Genomic DNA, 21,082 nt, shown 5'->3' with positions numbered 1-21,082 from the left:
GAGTTTACAACAACAATAACAACAACAACAAAAAAGGTTCATAAAAATAATATGGGCGCAGTTTAAGGATAACTCTTCATAACATATAGCTCTAATAAATATAAATAGCCAACACTATGCATGGAGTAAACATTATTCCTGCACTAGACTTAAAACATCAAGGGAACTTTTTGTATTAGTAACTATAGGTCTTTTGAATACATCATTCATTGAATACATCGCCAGGCTCATTCTTAACTGAATACTAATAAATGTAGTCTACTGTGCTCATTGAAATGAAATATTCTATTAATTCATAGCTGATTTTTGTCAGATTCTTTTTTCTTTTTTTTTTTTTTTTGACACAGACATTACACCGCGCGCTTCAGCTCAATACTTTCGATTTCTCATCATCACAAAACAACCGCCTAAAAGGAAGGAAATTAAAAAAGAAAAAAAGAAAAAAAAAAGCATCGTAATACACTTATTTAAAAATGGTTATCTGATAATTAACGTAATTATCAATAACTGTGATCGAGGACGTTTTAAAACTTACTTGCATCAATACCGGTCTGGAGCATCACCATGTGCAGAATGGTTTCCGTTTTCTCTTTATGGTTAGTCACATGGTACAATTCCTGTAACAGCCAAACTATTTTTTACTGTGATTTATGAGCTCTGTAGATTTGTTCATGGTTAAGCACTGACTGGCGGTTGTAACATCCTTATTTTAAAGCCTCAATAAATCTTAAGAATTCTGCACTTTTATGTCTTCATCAAGTGCAAATCATGCAGTTATTAGATGCGATCATTTGAGAAGCGACAGAATAATTCCAATATAATCTTTTCTCACCAAATATACAAAAAACAGAAACAAAACTAAACAAACAAAAAAAACTGCATGGTAGATGTTCGGGTGCCTCCCAACGGATAAGTTTAAGCAATCTAATAAGCTAATTTAACTTCACATCATCTGAAACATAAAACACAAATTGCATTTTAATTATTTTTCATTACTTCCAGTCAGATGATGAATAGACATGACAGCGTTTGTCTTCAACACTTTCAGTTTCGTTTACACAACATGAGTCAAGCTTTTGGACATTATTTTAGCATTATTTTGTGAATAATACACAAATGACAATGATTTCAGTATTTTATTTTTTTTTAATCAACGAAACGTTAAAGGACTGGTTGAGACGTAAAACCGGATGCTGTAAGAGCTACATTTCATTTTATCTCCATTAGATGGCGCTAACCCCATCATAACTACAGATTCAAAAGGATCGTTCACCCAAAAATGAAATCATTTACTCACCTTCAACTGTGGGTAACTAAACAGCTGATGGACCCCACTGACTTCAATAGAATGAAATTCAGAAGCATTTATGTATTATGTTTATATATCCATTTATCAAAATGCAAAGTTAATGAATTTGTTTAATTTAAAAAAAAGCACTCAGGGTATTTTGTTTTTAAATTTAACATTATTTTATCTTCAGCATGGACAAATCTAGGAAAATACTATACATAACCACAATTAAAAGAATCCATGTAAAAAAAAAAAAAAAACAAATTCAGAAATAAATGTACAGATTTGTAAACAGCAAATAACATCAGCGTAATTAAACTTCACTTACCTAGTCATCTAGCTGAGTTTTTGTTCACATTTTTAATTTTTAGTTGTTTTTAAATGAAAAATGGTTCATCACAAACTATATTGAAATGCTGATTTATGGTGATCAGTCAGTCTGTTGATACCCATGAAATGAGCTTTCAGTGGCAGTTTACAGGTGATTTAAACACATGTTAATGAATGAGGTTAAAACAGGAACTATTGAAGCTTTTGAACCTGATCATCAGCAGAGATCTGACTTTAAGTGTTTGTAGCAGAAACAGATCATTTGAGTCAGGGTATATATGCTGAAAGACTATAAAACTGCTCTATAACAGTGTTATTTTTCAGTCTGTGGTGAACAAAACAATAATAAATCTAAATAAATACAAATGATACCCATCCTTACAGTAGTGTTTACTTTTTCCTTTCTGTGTCAACTTCTTTCTATTGTGTATGTGAAACCGACAATGATCACGCCTTTTTAAAGTCAGCAGACACCAGAAAATAGGCATGAATAGCATTGTACCTGAGGGAATCATGTGAAACTGAGGAATCAGTTCCCAAAAAAATAACCAAACAAGAAACATGCACTAAGGTCAGGGAACGTTTGCTGAGCATCAGTACAGTTCACTCTCCATCCAGACGCAGGCTGTGATGATACTGTACCTCCATTCTCTGACTTTTTGAAGATCCATATAACATCACTTAACTGGGCTGAATACTAGTTGTACTAGTACATGTGTATTTGATAGCAAGTTAATGATAAATCATGAGCTGAATTTGGCAAGTAATTAACAGTGAATTAATTATGATTGTGCCCCCTCAAGTAAAGTCATGACACAATTATGCATTAACAAGCCATTAGTTGATGTTAGTATATGGTTAGTTAATAATTAAGTATGATGTGCCCCCTCAAGTAAAGTCATGACACAATGATGCACTTACAAATCATTAACTAATATATGAATAAACACTATCCTGCCATAAACACCATTCTTATTCCCACACCAGATAGATAGATAGATAGATAGATAGATAGATAGCCCTAGGCTATTATTTTTAGGCCCACATTATTATTATTATTATTATCATCATCAGTAGCGGTAGGTAGGCCTATTATCATTACTAGCCTATTGTTAGAATTGGCAGTAGCACCAGACGTCTAATGTGAGCTTGCAGGCATTATTATTATAATAATGAGTAGCAGTAGGCCTATCATCATTACTAGGCTATTGCTATATAATTATATGAGGTTACATGCTTTATTGTTGTTATTATTATTATCATCATCATCATCAGTAGGCCTATTATCATTACTAGGATATTGCTATAATTGGGAATTGGCACCAGACCTCTGATATTAATTTATGCTTTATTATTGTTATTATTACTAGGCCTAATAGTAGGCATCATCTGCATTTTTTACAGAAGCTTGCAGGTAAAGGAAAGCTTTAACTGTAGCTTATATTCTGACTAGTTTATTCGTTCATATATATATATATATATATAAAAAACTAAATACAACCTCACGTTTTATACGTTTGCAGCCTCTGAAACTTCCGTCCGTCATAAAAATTAATTCGGATGGTTCGATTTTCTGCATTTTTCGCATCCGTAGCAAATATTTTGAGGAGTGTTTTTGACAATTGAGAGCCACCAAATGACGAATATGAAAAAACGAATAGACAGTTTCGGACTCAGTCAGGGTGCAAGGACCTTAAACTTTTGAGGCTTGCGCAGCTTCTCGAGGAGAAATCAAACAAATGAGCGCCGTTTTCTAAAGTCTATGAGCGCAGCACACACAAATAAACTAAACTGACATACTGCAGTTATATTTCAAAATGTGGTGTTTTTATATTTATAACATTTGAATACAGTTCAGCAACATACATCACACGACCTGACGACCAAGAGAGCTGACAACTGACCATCACTTAATTTACCATCACCTCGCGATTGAAAATGTGACACTGATATGACAGTTCAACAAACAAGTTAATAATATTAAGTCACTTACATTTTAGACGAAATAATGACTGTTTTGGTCTATTTTAGCAGCGAAAATAGATCCGATGAATCCAAACAAAGATCACAACATAGCGCATCTCACAGCAACACTCAATCGTGCTTTGAATGATTCAGTGTTTTGAACAAATCGTTTGAGTCAAAGATTCAATGACCCATTCACAAACATCTGTCTCATTCTTGATGAATCGGCCGTTTGAACGAATCGTGAATGAACGACTCAATGACTCGCTTAACAAAACCGCTTATCACCTGCATTTGCGCTCACTATCGACAAACCAATCAAATTTGTTCAAAACTTTTTTTTAAAAAAAAATCAGTCCAAACACATTTTAATTTTATTCAGGAGTTATGTATATACAAAACTATAACTTTTTATGACAGTAGTTTAGTGATTAAAAATATTTGCAATTTTGAGAACCACTGTACTAATACATGTAAAATAGGGCGCGTCCACAAGCTAATGCTAATCGAAGCATATACATTTAAACGACAAAAATACAAATACAGTAAATAACTGTACATAACCTCCTGAAAATCCCAATAAACATGTCTTTAATCATTAATTCGGTTTACCAAAGCAGTCAACATTTATTAGTTTAAAATGCCAGCATTACCGCTCTTTGCCGAAGGAACACAACAAACGCCTAGAGTGCGCCTCTAATGAGTGTCCCACCAGAAACAAACCCTACATACATTAGTTCCGGGAAGAAACTATGACTATTTAGCTATGACTAAATATAAATGAACTATAAAAATCAGAAAACCAAATTAAATTTATTAGTGGTAGTTAGTCTATTTTCCATGTTTGATTAGACGGATCTATGTAATTAATGGCTAAATAATCATGTGCCATTCTAATCATTAGTCACAAAGCTGCAGATGGCAGATTATGATTTACAGTTTGAATTATGACAGTATTAAATCACGTTTAATTTAAAGTCCAAATATTTCTTATTCCTTCTTATAGAGACTGTTTGATTTAGTTTACCCTAAATGTTAATTAATGCATTAATTATCAAACATGTATTAACATGTAGTTAAGGCTGCTGTTCTCATGCATGAATCTTTATGACTCCTGTCGTAGTTAAGGATAACTCTTCATTAGTTCATGATTAGTTCATATCCTCATTAATCATGAGTTCATGTTGAAGTAACTATTTATTCAGGTATTAGTACATGATTAGTCATGTACTGTTATTGTAAAGTGTTACCGATATTTTTGATAAAATCAGAGAGGTTTTTTATCCTCCATTGAAAGCAATGAAATTACCACATTCAGTGCCCAGAAAAGTAGTAAAAACATTGTTAAAATAGTCAGTGTGACAGCAGTGGTTCAACCTTAATGTTATGAAGTGACGAGAATACTTTTTGTACACACAAACAAGACAAAAATTACGACTTTATTCAACAAACCCATCTCTCTGCTGTCATTCTCCTACACTATTTTTGTTGCAGCGCTTCCAGGTTCTACGAACGGCAGCTCAGTGTTGGCCGACACCTCTTCACATGAGCAGCACGAGGCATGCGTGATGCTGACGCAGTCGCCGGCCAATAATGAGCCGGTGTTCGTATGTAAGCAAGAAAACGCAGGGAAAAGGAAAATTCGTTGAATAAAGTTGTTTTTGTTTTGTTTTGTTTTGTTTTTTGCACACAAACAGTATTCTCGTCCCTTCATAACATTAAGGTTGAACCACTGCAGTCACGTCGACTATTTTAAGAATATCTTTACTACTTGAATGTGGTCATTTCGTTGCTTTCAATGGAGGATAAAAAAACCTCTCTGATTTCATCAAAAATATCTTAATTTGTGTTCTTAAGATGAACGAAGGTCTTACAGGTTTGGGACAACATGAGGGTGAGTAATAAATGACAGAAATTTCATTTTTGGATGAATTAACACTTTAACATATAACTTTAATTTTCCGGGTTCATCTGCTTGCCTGCAAAGCATATTTCATATGTAAACTGTCATTTGAAGTTGGTCTTTTAATACCACCGTCTTAAAGCATCAAACGTTTTTTTTTTTTTTATAACGGTTTTTCATTCATTTGTATGTGTGGCCTTGCTACTCATTTTCATTATAAATCTACTTTCTCGTGCACTACGAATACTGTAGAAACTGCTTGATTGATTTTGCTCTTTCTCCCTCTCCTCATACACAAACACTAAAACAGAACTTCAACTTGAACCTCTATTGCTACTAAAAAAGTTAATTTTATTTAGTTGACAAAACATTACCCAAAAGTAATTTGCAAACCAACATTAACTTCTTAAGAGTCAATATTCAACGTACTTCTTTGTGATCGCCCATTTTTTGTTGCAGTTATAAGCCGAACTGTAACAGTGATGTAAGGCTTGGATGCAGCTGCTCAGCCATGTAGACCCATTCCACTTTGTTATGATACCATTAACAGTTGACTGTGAAATATTTAGTATGAGGAAATTTCACAAATGGACTTGTACCTGCACAGGTGGCAACCTATCACGGTACCACACTTGAATTCACTGAGCTCCTGAGAGCGACCCATTCTTTCACAAATGTCTGTAGAAGCAGTCTGCATGCCTAGATGCTTTTATACATCTGTGGCCAGATTTTATACACCTGTGGCCATGGAAGTGATTGGAACACCTGAATTCAATGATTTGGAGGGGTGTCCCAATACTTTTGGCAATATAGTATATATAATTTGTAAATTGTGTGTATTTTCTTGCTTATTTTTCTTCTTATATTGTAGCTGAAGACACACCTCTTTCACAAGCACTTAACTGCCCCACACTCTTAAAAAATGCATCTTTCCTCAGATAATATTTCAGTAATCAAGTCATGTGTTTTCAATCAGCTGTTTAGAATCAGAACTAGCCATATGCAAAAGAATAAAAAAAAAATAATCTGAATAATATGGGTTAGCAAAAATGTAGGAAAAAAAGTAGGAAAAAAGTAGGAAACTTGTTATGCATTTTGGCCATTCATTTATCCGACAGTCATTTTGAAAATGCAAACCTTTGAAAACGGGCTTCAAAGTGTACGTTTTTGAAAACTATAACATCATTGTGTCCATATAAACTACAAAAACAAGAATTTGTGAAAAAATATTTTTTTTATACATTTTTCGGATAGCTTACGTTGGCTGTTAAGTACATACAAAATAGAAATCCCTTTAAAGGGATAGTTCAACCAAAAATGAAAATTGTGTCATCATTTACTCACTCTCAAGTTGTTTCAAACCTGTATGAATTTCTTTCTTCTGCTGAACACAAGGATATTTGGAAGAATGTCATTAACAGTAACAGATCTCTCCCCCTATTGACTACCGTAGTATTTATTTTTCCTACTATGGCAGTAAATGGTGGGCGAGATCTGTTTGGTTAAAAAACATTCTTCCAAATATCTTCCACTGTGTTCAGCCGAAGAAAGAAATTTATACAGGTTTGAAACAACTTGAGGGTGAATAAATGATGACACAATTTTCATTTTTGGATGAACTATCCCTTTAATTTCCTAAAACAATTACTTTGATTACTGTTTGTATAACAATATCATGATCAAATATCATGATTAAATGGTGTATAACTGACATTGTATCTATAATGTATGAGAAAAACATACCACACTAAAATGTCCATGCACGAAATCCATTCTGGATGAACCTCTTGTTAGTGGTTTGAAATTGCAGCTATTCTTTATAATTACTCAACAGAACAAAGAGCAGTTATGGAGGGGTGTGACATTTCCCGAAACACATGCTAAGTGCTGCCAATCACAACACACTGGGCCAGCTAGCCAATCACAGCACATTTTGTATTTTGGAAGGAGGGGCTTCATCGAAAATGACGTGTTCAGGATAAACTGGGAAGAGAAGATCTGTAATGATGTAAAATGTGAAAAAATAATGTGTTTTTTGAACAATCAAGCATGAAATCATATTCTATTACACCCCAAAAACAAAATCACCCCAATAACAAACACATTTATATAGGCACTTCAATCATTTATCATCAACAATATATCATTAATATCCTTATTATAGATCTTTTTCAGTTCATGATAATGATTAAGCTGCTTTGATTAGTAATAAAATATACATCAATCATGTTGAGCTTTATCAATCAGGCATATGTTCAGAAATATGCTGTTTAAATCATTTGACATCATTAGACTTGTATGAGGAACCGAATCTTGTCTTTAACTCTCATCTGGTTTATTTGATTAAGCTCTGATCTTCTGAAGGGCAGATGAATGTCAGAGAAACTAATTTCTGCCAGTGAGTCTTTATATCTTCCATTACATGTATTGATCCAGACTGTCAATAGCCTCCTGTTTTGTGTATTTTCTCCATTCATCTGGTATCTTCCCATAACCCTCAAATGTTTTACTGTAGTATTTTTCTAGATGTTTCTTAAATCTGCACACAAACCATTTCCAGTAGGGCAGTTCAGAGAGATCAGGAGTGATGCTCCAGTCTGCATAAACTCCTCCTGCTCTTCTGTATTCTTTATATTTAAACCTTTCATGTGGTGTATTAAAATCATGATGACTTGCTACTAAATCTGTGCACATATTAATACAGAGATTCTGTGTTGAACTGTAACATGTGCCATTAATTCCATTCACTCTGTGGAAAGGAACACTATGATCTCCATAATGGTTTTCTGTGGTGTTGGTGCAGATGGCATTACAGAATGGGCACTGAACCCAACAGCACTGAGAGAAGTGATAAATCAGAAGCTCGTCTGGTCTAAACTCGAGGTCCAGATTTACTGGAAATGACTTTTTATTGAATCTACTGCTGATGTCAGTCATTATACCAGGAAGTTCTTGTCTTATCACATCTTCTAGAAGGTTGAAATCATCAACATCATCATGTTTCAATCCACTGAGGTCTTTCTCAGAGAAGATCAGCACATCTGAGAGCTGCTGTGTGAAACTCTTCAACCACAAACCAACATCTCCTCTGTTCACTTGAACATGTTCAGTAGATTCATGTGCTGCTTTCATGATCTCCTGCTGCAGGAGTTTAATGTTCTCCTTCATCTTGGGTAAAACACTGACACTGAACTTATCAGTGACGTACCGACTGACTTCATCTCTGATGAAACTCTTGTAGTGATCTCTGGGATTATGAATGTAATTCATGTATTTGTCAAAATCCTCCTTTTCTGCCAGTGTCTTCAGGATGTGTTTCTCCAGATTTGATCTGTTTCCATTCAGTGATTCACAGTTTGATCTCATTTCATCCATCAGATCTCTGGCAGTCTTCCTGTAGACACTCTGCTCAATGGGCTCTTTAAGTTTCTGACAGATGATCTCACCAAAAATGACAGCTGATGTTGCTCCATGACAGTATTTCTGGAAAATACTATAGTACTCTTCTCTCTTCTTCTCTACATATATCTTAGGATCATTGGCTTCTCTGAACAGTCTGTGTTGTTCAGTGATCATCTTGTTTGCTCTCTTAAAGATGGAACTTACCAAATCCATGAAGAATTCATTCTTGAACACGTAATTCACCGGTCCTTCCTGATGTTCTGTTACTCTTGTCTTGATGTAATCTGTGAGTTGTTGAATGTAGCTGATGCTGTAGCCCATCTTTGAAATGTTAAATGACTGAATAATTCTGTCTGTCTGCAGAGCAACATCTGTGATTAATGATCTTATTTGGGTTTCATCCTCTAAAGACAGAATTCTATAATATCTGAAAGATTCTTTTATTACTGTTCTGTAAACATCCTTTAGAGCCTGTTGAATTCCACCTTTTCTGGACTTTTTGAGAACAACATATTCAGAATAACTGGGCACAGTAAAAATATCCCTCCTTTCCCTCCAGTGATCAACAGGGAGATGCCCCTCATATACATCACTGAGGATCTCTCTCACATCTCTCATTATGTCAATGTCTTTAATTACGAAAGTGTCTCTGATGATCATCTTCACATTTTGTTCCCAGAACAAATCAAACTCTTTCTTCAGTGTTTCTTCATCATTTGCTTTGTCTTTGAGTTTTAAGGCAAGTTCTTTGCTCTTTTCATAGAGAGTGTTTTCATGATCTTTCCTCTGAGCATCAATCTTTTTCTTCAGGTCTTGCTGATGAAGAATCACAGTTAATATCCTTTTTGCTTCTCTCACAATGTTCTCCTGAAGCTTTTTGATTTTGATTTCAAATGATGTTTTCCACTGAATCAGTATTTCAGCATTTATGTCTTTTTCAAAGAATTCTGACATTGATTTTTCCACTTCTTCACTTGTCTTCTTTAGTTCTCTTTGAAGATCAGTTTCCTCAATCTCATGAATTGCTTTATTTTCTATTTTGTTGTGTAGTTTGTTCTCAATTTTCATCATGGCACTGCGGAGACTCCAGGTCCAATTGCTGTATTTGGTCTCCAGTTTCCTGTAGGCTGAAATCTCCAGAGAATTTCTGAAGCTGAAGATGAATCTTTCATTCAGTAAAGCCTCCCAAAGATCTTTAATACGGTCCTTTAAGTCTATCAGCCTCATTCCATGTGATTTTGAAGCTTGAGACATAATAGTTTTCTTCAGTTCTTGAATGTTCTCACTGTAGTTTGGGTTTGGTGGAGCCATGGGTGGGTTTCCCTCCCAGAGCTGAGCAAAATACTTCACATCATTCTGTACATCAAATCCAATGACATCACTGAAACATTCTGCATCACCGTCTTCATCTTTAGCAGCGAGTTTAGTCATCTCATCCAGTGTCTGCTGCAGTCGTCTCCTTCCCTCCATGTTTTTCTCTATAGCTGTGACATCTGAAACGTTCTGATGCACAAACACACAGCTGGGATTCAGTCTGACCTTCTTCATCCTCATAAAGGCCTGAACAACAATCTGAAGAATGTCCTGCATCTCAGATGGGTTTTCTCCAAAGATGCTGATCAAGGTCAGATTTGCAAGTGCAACAACAAATGTGGCCAATTCATTGTCATGAGCTCTTGTTGATCTTCCAGCCAGTTCTAGAGCACGAAGACCCTCAGTATCAACGACCAGAATATAGTCAAAGTTCATCTGTGTTTTCATCTCGTCTGACACTCTGACCAGCTGCATGAAAGCTCCTCTGGTGCACCTGCCAGCACTGACGGCAAACTGGAGTCCAAACATGGCATTCAGCATGGTGGATTTCCCAGAGCTCTGAAGCCCTAAAACTGACAGCACAAAAACTCTCTGGTCTCCCAGTTTCTGGATGAGTTCATCTAGAACAGCAGAGATCCAGATCAGAGGAACATGAGCAGCATCTCCATCCATGAGCTCCAGTGGAAATCCAGAGATCATCATCTCTGCTGCAAGACTCGGGAGAGAAGAGAAGTTAAACTGCAGGTCTTTCCTGTTCTTCTTCACAGATGAACATGATTCAAAGATCTGACCGATCTCCCTCATTATGTGCTCCAAACCAAAGGCTGCAGCTTGAAGATCCTCAGATATTCTCTCAAGTTCTGCTTGTTCAGCTTTTAGTTGTTCAGATTTATCATGATTCTCTTTCAGTTTTACAACTGTTGACCACTTTTCACAATACCTGTGATGTAGAGCAGAAAGATCAGCTGATGTATATTCATCCAGGAAGATTCTGAGCCATTTAAGGAAAAACATCATCTTATGTTCAGCATGTGAGCTCATTTCCTCAATAAAGAGCTTCATAAACTCACTGATGTCAGATTCATGTTGCTGTTGGCGGATTCTCTTCATTTCTGTTTGTTTTTTACTGACGTCCATTTCTAGTTCATCTCCTCGAGGTCGATGTAGTTCTTTGTTCTTCTGACTCCACTGACGCCACAGTTTCCCCTGACAGGGCAGAAGTGATTCTTTGATTTCTGTTAGATCTTTCTTCTCCAGTAAACTCATCATCTGCTGTGCTGCTTCTCTTCCTCTCCTGCAGTCATCGTCATCTTCCTCATCTACTCTGATGTCTGAGTGTTTGGACAAATCTTCAAGTCTGAAAGTGGAAGATGATTCTGAGAGACAATAATTTATAGCTCTTCTGAGCTCTTCAGATACATCTGACTGATTTCTGTCTTTCAAACCGATCTTGAATTTTCCTTTCTTTATCTCAGTTACAGCAGAATCATCCTCAGTAAAAAGACAAATTAGTGGCTTTGAGTCCTTGTACAGTTTCTGAATCTTTGCTGCACTTCTGTCATTCCTGTCCAGTCGTGGTAGAATAACAACATTGACTGAGCTCATTTCAGTGAGGATCTCCAGCTGTTTCTCATGGTCTCCTGCATCACCGTGAAGATTACAGGACGCAACACAGTCAGTGAATTTATCCGTGTTTTTCCCAGAGGGGCAGAACCAGGCAATCTCCACCACTCCATCCATCAGGACTCTGGTTCTGCTGCTGCCTGGGCAGTTCCTGTGGAAGAACGTGTTGTGTCTCTCATTGATCAGACTGTTCATCAGCTGAGACTTGGATGAAGACACAGAGCCAAACCTGAAGAAAAACACCATTGGAGTTTCTGCCTTGTAGATCGGCTGGGTTTGACTGTTGGTTTCATTGTTGGTGATTCTCATCTTCCAGCTCTTGTTGATTTGTCTGAATGTCCAGAGAGGAAACTCAATCTGTTGTGTGAATGGATCGGGAACAAGCAGCGGCAGAGCGTACTGACACTGGGACAGTTTAGTGACCATCAGCTGCTTCAGGAAACCATCAGCACAATGAAACATGGCCATCTGAACATCCATTGGGTGGATTCGCTCAGACTGACTTGTTCCTGTGGTAGAAAAAGAGATTGGTTTGAAAATGTCACTCTCATCTTCAGATAAGTGATAGTCTCTTTGTTGTGTGTGATCCTGTTCATTGGGATCCCTAACACGAATGTATCTTGCTCTGTAGTTCATCATCAGTAGTTTTTGAATTAAATTTTTAATCAACTCCTCTTCAGCACAAGATTCATGGGATTGTAATGAATGTGCAGTTATCTGAAGAAAATCTGCAGCTCTCAGTTTATGTTCATGCTTGTTGAGATGAAGTCTGTCAAGGAGTGTTTTTATCCACGGAAGATTTTCTTTTTCCTTATGTTGATCTGGTTGCACTTTGTCTGTTCTAAGCTCTTCTACTGGACTCTGAAAGACACAATTTGCTGTGTTACTTTATCTGCAAGCTTTAGCCCATTATAATTATTCATCACTTTGAACAGCTGCAGCTTTTTAGTCACCTTTGGCTTGCTTAGTTGGGGACACTTGATATTCAACAATGTTTTTGATCTGCCTGCAGTGACACCATTGTATGTGAACAGAACTGAGCTGGACGATGACATCACTATCTTCTCCAGTGCTGATATATAGATAAATTAACTAATTATTGATTTTTACAACGGAATGAATCAATACTGAATTTACTTAAGATGGACAATGAAGCCATTTTCTTTAAGAGCTGCTGTGCAGCCAAAATTATTTACCAGTTATCACTGTAAAGCTGCTTTGACACAATCTGCATTGTAAAAAGCACTATATAAATAAAGGTGACTTGACTTGACTTTTATCCCTACAATGAAACCTAATTTTTCATGCATAAAGGAATTGTGGCTAAATGCATTTTGTGTCATTTTTAATGCTCTCGATTGATTCTTAACTGATACTGAATCTAGAATATTCCTTTAACTGTATCTTCTATCAATTAAATATATCAACATAACTGACATTCAAAACAGCACACTTGCTATGCACCGCTCTGTGGGTATATAAGGAGCAGCACAAGCATACTCGCATACTCGCATTCAAGCATCCTCTGCATCTTTTTAAAGATGTCATACCACCCGTGCATTTCTGGGTACGGTTGATATATAGCTCCGGCTGACATATCACCCTGGCCACCAGCCAAAGTAGCACTCTCATGGGAAGAGGGGTTAGATTTGCGTGTGGCAGAGGGCAATCTATACTGTTTAAGATAGTCGAGTCTTGATCTTAACACCGAGATGGTCATGTTCCCACAGTGAAAACATGAACCATCCACAAACGCAGCCTCAGCGTGCTGAAAGCCCAGACACGTGAGACAGATCCCGAGCTGACGGCCATGCTTTCCCGGGCAGCTGAGAGCATCGGGCTTGAGTGGAACTCTCCACCGTGTCCCGAGCGCTCGAGGCTGGATGATTGGTTCCTGGGGACTGCACACGCTGATCGCCAGCGTCTCCCACCGGTTCCTTTCTTACCGAAGGTGCATCAGGAAGTTACCAGTTCATGGAAGTAAGTAAGTAAGTAAATAAAGTTTATTTATATAGCACCTTTCACAGACAAGGAGGGGTCACAAAGTGCTTTACAATAAAAAATAAACAAATAAAATAAATAAGCATAAATATACTCTACAAATACCATCAATACAAACAGGCAAATCATATTGTTAATTAAAAGCTTGTCCAAAAAGATGCGTCTTTAGATGTTTTTTAAAAGACTCCACAGAACCCATAGTTCTCAACATTAAAGGAAGAGAGTTCCAGAGTCTTGGAGCTACTACAAGAAAGCACGATCACCTCTTGTCTTAAGACGTGTTCTGGGAATAGTTAAAAGGTCTCGGCCTGAAGACCTCAGAGACCGACCAGGGGCGTGTGCATGCAAAAGATCCTATATATACGAGGGTGCTTGACCATGCAAGGCCCTGTAAGTAATAACTAAAATTTTGAAATGCATTCTAAAATTAATAGGAAACCAATGAAGAGCTTTAAGCACATGAGTAATATGTGACCTCCTGCTGGAAGTAGTCAAAAGCCTGGCAGCTGCATTCTGTACAATTTGTAATCGATCCATAGAAGATTTGTTCAAACACGTGTACAAAGCATTACAATAGTCCAATCGTGAAGAAAAGCATGAACAAGCATCTCCATTTCTTTTTTCGAAACCATAGACCTTAGCAATGTTCCTGAGATGGAAAAAACAGGAACGAACTACAAACTTTACATTACTGTTAAAACACATTGATCTGTTAAAAATAACACCCAAATTTCTTATGTCACCACAATCAGAGAATAATAGACCACCAATAACCTGCCTAATCTTAGGGGTAATGTTGTCTGGGGCAATAATCAACACCTCAGTTTTATCTGTATTAAGAGACAGTTTGTCTTGTCTATCAGGACGAAAAAACATATATAATTGAATGTCATCAGCATAAAAATGATAAGAAATTATTTTGAAACTGCTAATTTTATTGACAAGAGGAAGCATATACAGGTTAAAAAGCATGGGGCCGAGCACAGAACCTTGTGGCACACCACAGGACAAAGAAACAGAATTTGACATGAAAGAACCTATGGATACGGAAAAACTCCTGTCGGAAAAATAAGAAGAAAACCAGTCCAGAGCTGAACCAGAGATCCCCATCAGAGAGTTCAGTCTACCAATCAGAGTGCAGTGATCAACAGTCTCAAACGCTGTGCTGAGATCTAGCAAGACCAGCAAAGAAAATTCACCTGCATCAGCAGACATCAAAATGCCGTTTGAAACCCTAAGGAGGGCAGTTTCAGTAGAATGGTTTTTACAAAAGCCAGACTGAAATTTATCACAGATATTATGAGCTTCCAGAACATTATTTAACTGCATTGCCACAACTTTTTCTAAGATTTTAGAGATAAAAGGCAGTTTAGAAATAGGCCTATAATTTTTTAAATGATGTTACATCAAGATTGCTCTTTTTCAAGAGAGGCTGAACAACAGCATGTTTAAAACAACTAGGAACCTGGCCTAGTCTAAGAGATAGGTTTATAATTGAAACCAAACATGGGCCAATAGATGTAATGGATTTCATTAACAGAGATGTAGGCAAAATATCCATAGGGCTCTGGGAAGGCTTCATCGTACCCACTAACTTAATAATGTCATTCAGAGAAATGGGATAAATTTGAAAGAGTCCAAATTTGTCCAAATTTGAAAGTCTTTGTTCTGTATATATAATGGGGTTTGTTGATGGTGCAATGCCTGCCCTAACAGCCATTACCTTGTCCACAAAATGAGATAAAAAAAATTATTGCAATCATCATTAGAAAACACAGGAACAAGAGATGTAGCAGGAGAAACAATGTTGTTAATAGTTTCAAACAAAGTTTTAGGATTCCTTTTGCAGACAGATATCAGTTTAGTAAAATAAAAAGCTCTAGCATCCTCGATCATCTCGTTCAGATCTATCAAGAGCTCTTTAAGATGCAGGCGGTGGACATGGAGCTGAGTTGCTTTCCATAGACGGTCAGTTTTACAACAGACTCGTCTAAAGCTGCGGATGCCGTCATTTATCCACGGCGCTGTATTAACAGCAGGAATGAGTCGAGTCTTAAGAGGAGCCATTCTATCCAACAGCAAGTTGCAATGCTCAAAAAGGCTGTACAGGAGCATCAATGTCACTTGAAATAAGAACCAAGCTTGAGTCAAAAGTGGCTGAGAAGTTCTCAACAACAAGCTGGTTAATTATGCGAGAGAAGGAGGATCACTTGACAGGCAGAGGATCCTCGTTACAAGCAAAATCAAAAATAAAATGCATTTGTGATCACTAACAAGTATATCTTCAATACAAATACTGTTAGTGTTTAGACCGTGAGAGAAAACTTGATCGAGCATATGCCCCTTACTATGCGTAAGACCAGAGATGTGTTGAGTGAAGTTAAATGATTCCGTAAAGTTTAACAATTCAGAAGCAGTATTGCAGGCATCATCCACATGAATATTAAAGTCACCGACAATAATCACCCTGTTTAGCTTAATAATGGATGATAAGATGTCAGTAAAGTCACTCAGAAAAGAGGACGCTGGCCCAGGCAGTCAGTAAACTAAAATACAATAAAATGAATTTGAACGACCAACCTTAGTCATCTGTAGTTCAAATGAAGAGTATGTACCAGCGTTCATCGACTGACACATAAGATGCTTTTTAAAAACCACAGCAAGTCCTCCACCACGGCCTACGAGTCCTGGTGTGCTGATAAAAGAACAATCCACAGGACAGAGCTCAATCAAGTGACAGTACTCCATACTCCGTTGCCATGTCTCCATCAGCAACATAAAATCCAGGTTTTTGGAAATAAAAAAGTCACTGAGCAAAAATGACTTGTTTGAAATTGAACAGCCGTTTATCAAGGCCATCTTGAGCGGTGCAATAGCAACACCTGAAGCAGAGGGACAGGCTCCCGGTAGCGACCTTTGTGGACAAACCTAACAGCAATATAGTGTAGAAAACAAATAAAACTAAATGGGATGAACATCCAGCCACAGCAGCCATGCTGGAACCAGAATCGGCCCGCGATGGCACCTTTAACTGCCCGAAACCGTTCTGGTGGTACCTCCACCTTCACTGCCCTTTGTGGCGGGGCGGCCAAAGGGTATGCGGGGATACCCCCAGTGGAGTGCTCGGTTGCGATGCAGCTGTGTCCTCAGAGCGCCTCCATCTGGTGTGGTGATCCAAGGCCTGTAAATTTTTGTCCATGTTTGTGGGCAAGGCTTATAAGGTTGTGGGTCAGGCCACTTCCACCCTGCACGCCATGGCCACCCTCTAGGTCTACCAGGCCAAGGTGCTCAAAGAGCTGCCCTCCAAGTGACAAAGGTCACTGCGCACTCCTTGGGTCAAGGTGATGTCCACTTTGGTGGTCCAGAAGCACCACCTATGGCTAACCCTGTCAGACATGAGGGAGTCTGATCGGACTCAACTCCTCAACTCCCGGGTCTCTCAGGCTGGCCTCTTCTGCGACGCAGTCAAGAGTTTTGAGCTGCAATTCTTGGCCGCCCAGAAGCAGTCGGAGGCAATCAAACATATTCTGCCCCGGCGGCCCGCTGCTGCCTCCACACTCCCTTGCTTTCAGTGGAGTTATTCTTATTAAAAACTGCACTCCTGACTGCTTTGGCTTCGGTTAAGTGGGTCAGGGACTTGCAGGCATTTTTAGTTGACGAAGCGTGCCTGGAATTCAGGCCAGCCAATTCTCACGTTATCTTGGATACGTGCCCAAAGTTCCCTCCACTCCTTTTAGAGATCAGGTGGTGAACTTGCAAGCGCTGCCCCCAGAGGAGGCAGACACAGCCCTGGCACTGCTATGTCAAGTATGTGTTCTCCACACTTACGTAGACAGAACTCAGTGCTTCAGGACCTCAGACCAGCTCTTTGTCTGTTACAGAGGCCAGCAGAACGGAAAAGCTTTCTACAAGCAGAGGTTATCCCACTGGATAGTGGATGCTATTGTCTTGGCTTGTCAGGCTCAAGACCTGCCATGCCCCCTAGGGGTGAGAGTTCACTCAACTAGGAGTGTGGCTTCCTCCTGGGCACTGGCGCATGGCGCCTCGCTAACAGACATCTGTAGAGATGCGGGCTGGGTGACACCTAACACATTTATGAGATTCTATAATCTCTGTGTAGAGCCTGTGTCCTCCTGTATACTCACTCCTTTGGGTCAGTAAACAGGACCTGCTCAGTGTCAATTCACTTGCTGCGCCATTCCACTCCACAAACTGGATGTGTGAGCTATTCTAGTCCCACAGTTAGAACCCTGGGTTCCTCCAGCACTGTTGATGTCAAACACTTTAGCGCATGCCCTGTCCTTCAGCCCCTGTGTCAGACTAGTAATGGTAAGTCTCCCTCGGCAGCTTGTGTCTTTCCCTTGGCAAGCCACTCTTGCCATCTCTGACATTGAAACATATCTACCCTGCAGGCTGGGTACCTCAGAGATCTTCCATATGTATCACCACCTGTTCATATGTGCTTTGTAAGACCTCCTGCGAACAGGCAGCTTGTTAGCATACTGCCAGCTGGGATATGCTACCCAGTGCATTCATTGTTAAGTATAGCCCTTTGATTGTGCTGGGCCTCACGACAGGGTGCTATCACTTACACAGGTCACTGGAAGACAGCCATTGTGGAGTTTTGGAAGGGACTGAATGTGAGTATGCTCACGCTGCTCCTTACATACCCACAGAGTGGGGCGGAGCTTGCAAATTCCGCAGACCAATGTACTCAGCGTACCATTGGCTCACTTTGTTACCACTTGAAGTTGATTGGGCTCTCGGACGAGACCCCATTCGTCTGTTCTGACGTAACGTCTCTGTTTCCTCCTTCAGGGAACAAGGGTTACATACGTAACCTAGACATTCTTAATTCATCAGATTTGTGATCTGGAATTTTACTGTTTTCCATAAAAAATAATGAATATTGAAATAATGACCCATTTTTTATGGAATATAAAGCACAGACAGATCATGAAATGAATTAAATCTATTTTAGCTCAAGCAGCTTTTAAAATGTCTTAACATATTGTGGTTATCAGTACAGTGCTTCTTATACATAGGCCCAATCCCATTTCTACCCCTAACCCCTTCCCTTTCCGCTACCCCTTCGTTTTGCGCATACACGTGAAGGGGTAGGGGTGTCTTGATTCTCTTTTAGCTGGAGTGGTAGGGGTAAGGGGAAGGGCCACATAGCCCTTCAAACAAAGATTTTTCGGGACCACACTTGTATGAGAAATTTCCCTGCATACACCGACTACCGTGCTGCTAGAATGCGTGTAGTGATCATGGTATTGATATTTCCACTCAGGATCAATCACTTTTGTGTTACCTGGCTGCCAGTTTCTCCATAGCTTGCTAAACGCGCTCTTTGAATGATGTGAATACAAATGAATAAGTTAAAGAAATATCTGGTCATCCTTCAAAGCACAGTCATTATTTACATCTTGTATCGTCTGTAAACTCTTGTGTTACTAAAGCAACAACTGACTTTGTATTACGTTGCAGAGCTCTGTTATTACTGCACCACAGTAGAAAAGAAAACAAACCCATACCGGCCGGCTTGGCATGAAATGAAACGGTTAAACAAACAACTTGACCCGATGGAAAAGCAGCTCCACCAGTCTTGTACATTCAGTATGATTCTGTATCATCTTAGGAAACTCGCAGGCTCATACGTTTTCAAACTGAAACCAAGCACCGTTTTCTTAAGTCTAAAATACAGCGCAAAACAACGTTGGGAGTGAGTAATGTGTTAAACGTGCTTGCGCCTGATTTCTGTTGATATGCGGACTTCATTGCTGTTCATAATGGTTTGGTTAAATGTTACAGGACACTAATAAAAGAAACTAGGTAAGTTGACATGTGTAATGGTGTAGTAGTGGTGTCCCATTTCTTAGGGGAATATTTTCACCCCTACATCTTGCCACTCTGTTTCAAGGGGCAAGGGGAAGGGCGAAGAGGTAGGCGAAGGGGTATAAAATTGGGCTGTAGTCTTTACCTGGGTGGGCCGCCCAGGTATATTAACGGCCGGCCACCCAAGTGTATTTGGTGACACATTTTTGCTTTTATTGTTTTTTCATTAGCTCTACTATTAGATTATACTACTACTTATGGAGATGAGGAAAAAAAAAAAAAAAAAGAAAAGGAAAAAAAAACACCCTGTACAAGTAAGCTGTTTGTCCATCTTGGTCTATCTGAGCGCATTCGTCCCGCGTCTACATTTAAAATAACGAACTTGAGCGTGCAAAAGACGCAACATGTCAACACAGCATCTGTATCTAACTATTGTAAAGTCTCCCATCGCTCTATGCATTTCGTGCCTGCTCATTCAGTGTGCGTGGGAACTGTTTACTCCAACTGACAATCCCACATGAGCTGCAAAGACCCAAAGACCCAGTACGCATGCGCGTCATTAAAGCGTGTTGTTTTTTTGTTTTGTTTTTTCAAAAAAATGTAATATTTCATATGCACGAACATGGTGTAGTTGAGGAATTTTGTGGTAAACGGATAAAAAAAAAGTACTTCATATCCCCCAAAACAGTGTAATCTGTATCAAAATGAATTTCAATAAATAAAAATGTTTTTAGTCACACATTATTTGTTGTTTGTCATTTGTAGTAGATCATTTTTGTGCCATCGGTAATAGGAGGATTTTCCACCCGGCTACCACTGCAAGTCTATTTCAAACCTGTGGGAAGCACTGCAGTAGTTCTTCATTTTTGTCTTTATTTAACAAGAAAATAAATTATCAGTATTTATTTTATATATTTATTAATCTCTTAATTTTTAACTTTTATAAACTTTTATAACTGTATTGTATGGAAGTAGCCATTTTATAGAGTTCCTGTCAAGACTTTCAGAGAAGAGCAAAGCATTATTACAAATAACTCTTAAATTAAACATTCAGTCAGCTTTACCATGAAAACAGAGTTAGAATAACTGGATGATGTCATATCAAGAAGTAAATACTAATTAAATCACAATTAACTTACCACATGTAGATGCTTTATTTTTCCTGCTCTGACTCCTGCTGTTCCAACATTCCTGTTTTCTCTCTGTTTAACAGACAAAACAATAATAAACTGATCTGTCATAAATATTGATTGTGCCACTGGCACATCTATAATAATAAATAATCATAGTCTTTTCTTCTAGAATATTACTGACTCCCTGAAGGTGACGTTATACTCGATTATAGGAAAATAGTGACAGATGGTGTTACACCAATTACCATCTCCAAAAGCTGTAAACTTTATAGCAATATAATC

General features: G+C 38.3%; 3 protein-coding genes across 32 annotated transcripts in view; 1 reads left to right on the top strand and 2 right to left on the bottom strand.

The window, feature by feature from the left end:
• Window positions 1–4,783, bottom strand: part of LOC127509829 (protein NLRC5-like) — a 90,085-nt gene extending 85,302 nt beyond the window's left edge. For 4 of the 21 annotated variants that reach the window (XM_051888836.1, XM_051888834.1, XM_051888841.1 and 1 more), the window contains exon 1: window positions 536–4,777. The gene's annotated coding sequence lies outside the window, so the exon portion shown is untranslated. Of the gene's footprint in view, window positions 1–535 lie in introns of all 21 variants that reach the window. The other 17 variants (XM_051888835.1, XM_051888839.1, XM_051888840.1 and 14 more) reach the window with 12 other exon arrangements.
• The window catches only part of LOC127509895 (gastrula zinc finger protein XlCGF57.1-like), a 258,569-nt gene that overhangs the window by 212,163 nt on the left and 25,324 nt on the right, over window positions 1–21,082 (top strand). The window lies entirely within an intron of this gene.
• Window positions 6,705–20,869, bottom strand: LOC127509848 (interferon-induced very large GTPase 1; the record flags this gene model as incomplete). The annotated part of the gene is given in 2 exon segments (XM_051888986.1): window positions 6,705–12,689; window positions 20,807–20,869. Coding segments are annotated over 2 exon segments (4,845 nt in total), but the record flags the coding sequence as incomplete, so codon positions are not given.

Source organism: Ctenopharyngodon idella, chromosome 3, assembly GCF_019924925.1.
Source record: "Ctenopharyngodon idella isolate HZGC_01 chromosome 3, HZGC01, whole genome shotgun sequence".
Taxonomy (NCBI): domain Eukaryota; kingdom Metazoa; phylum Chordata; class Actinopteri; order Cypriniformes; family Xenocyprididae; genus Ctenopharyngodon; species Ctenopharyngodon idella.
This window is presented reverse-complemented; position numbering and strand designations above follow the sequence as displayed.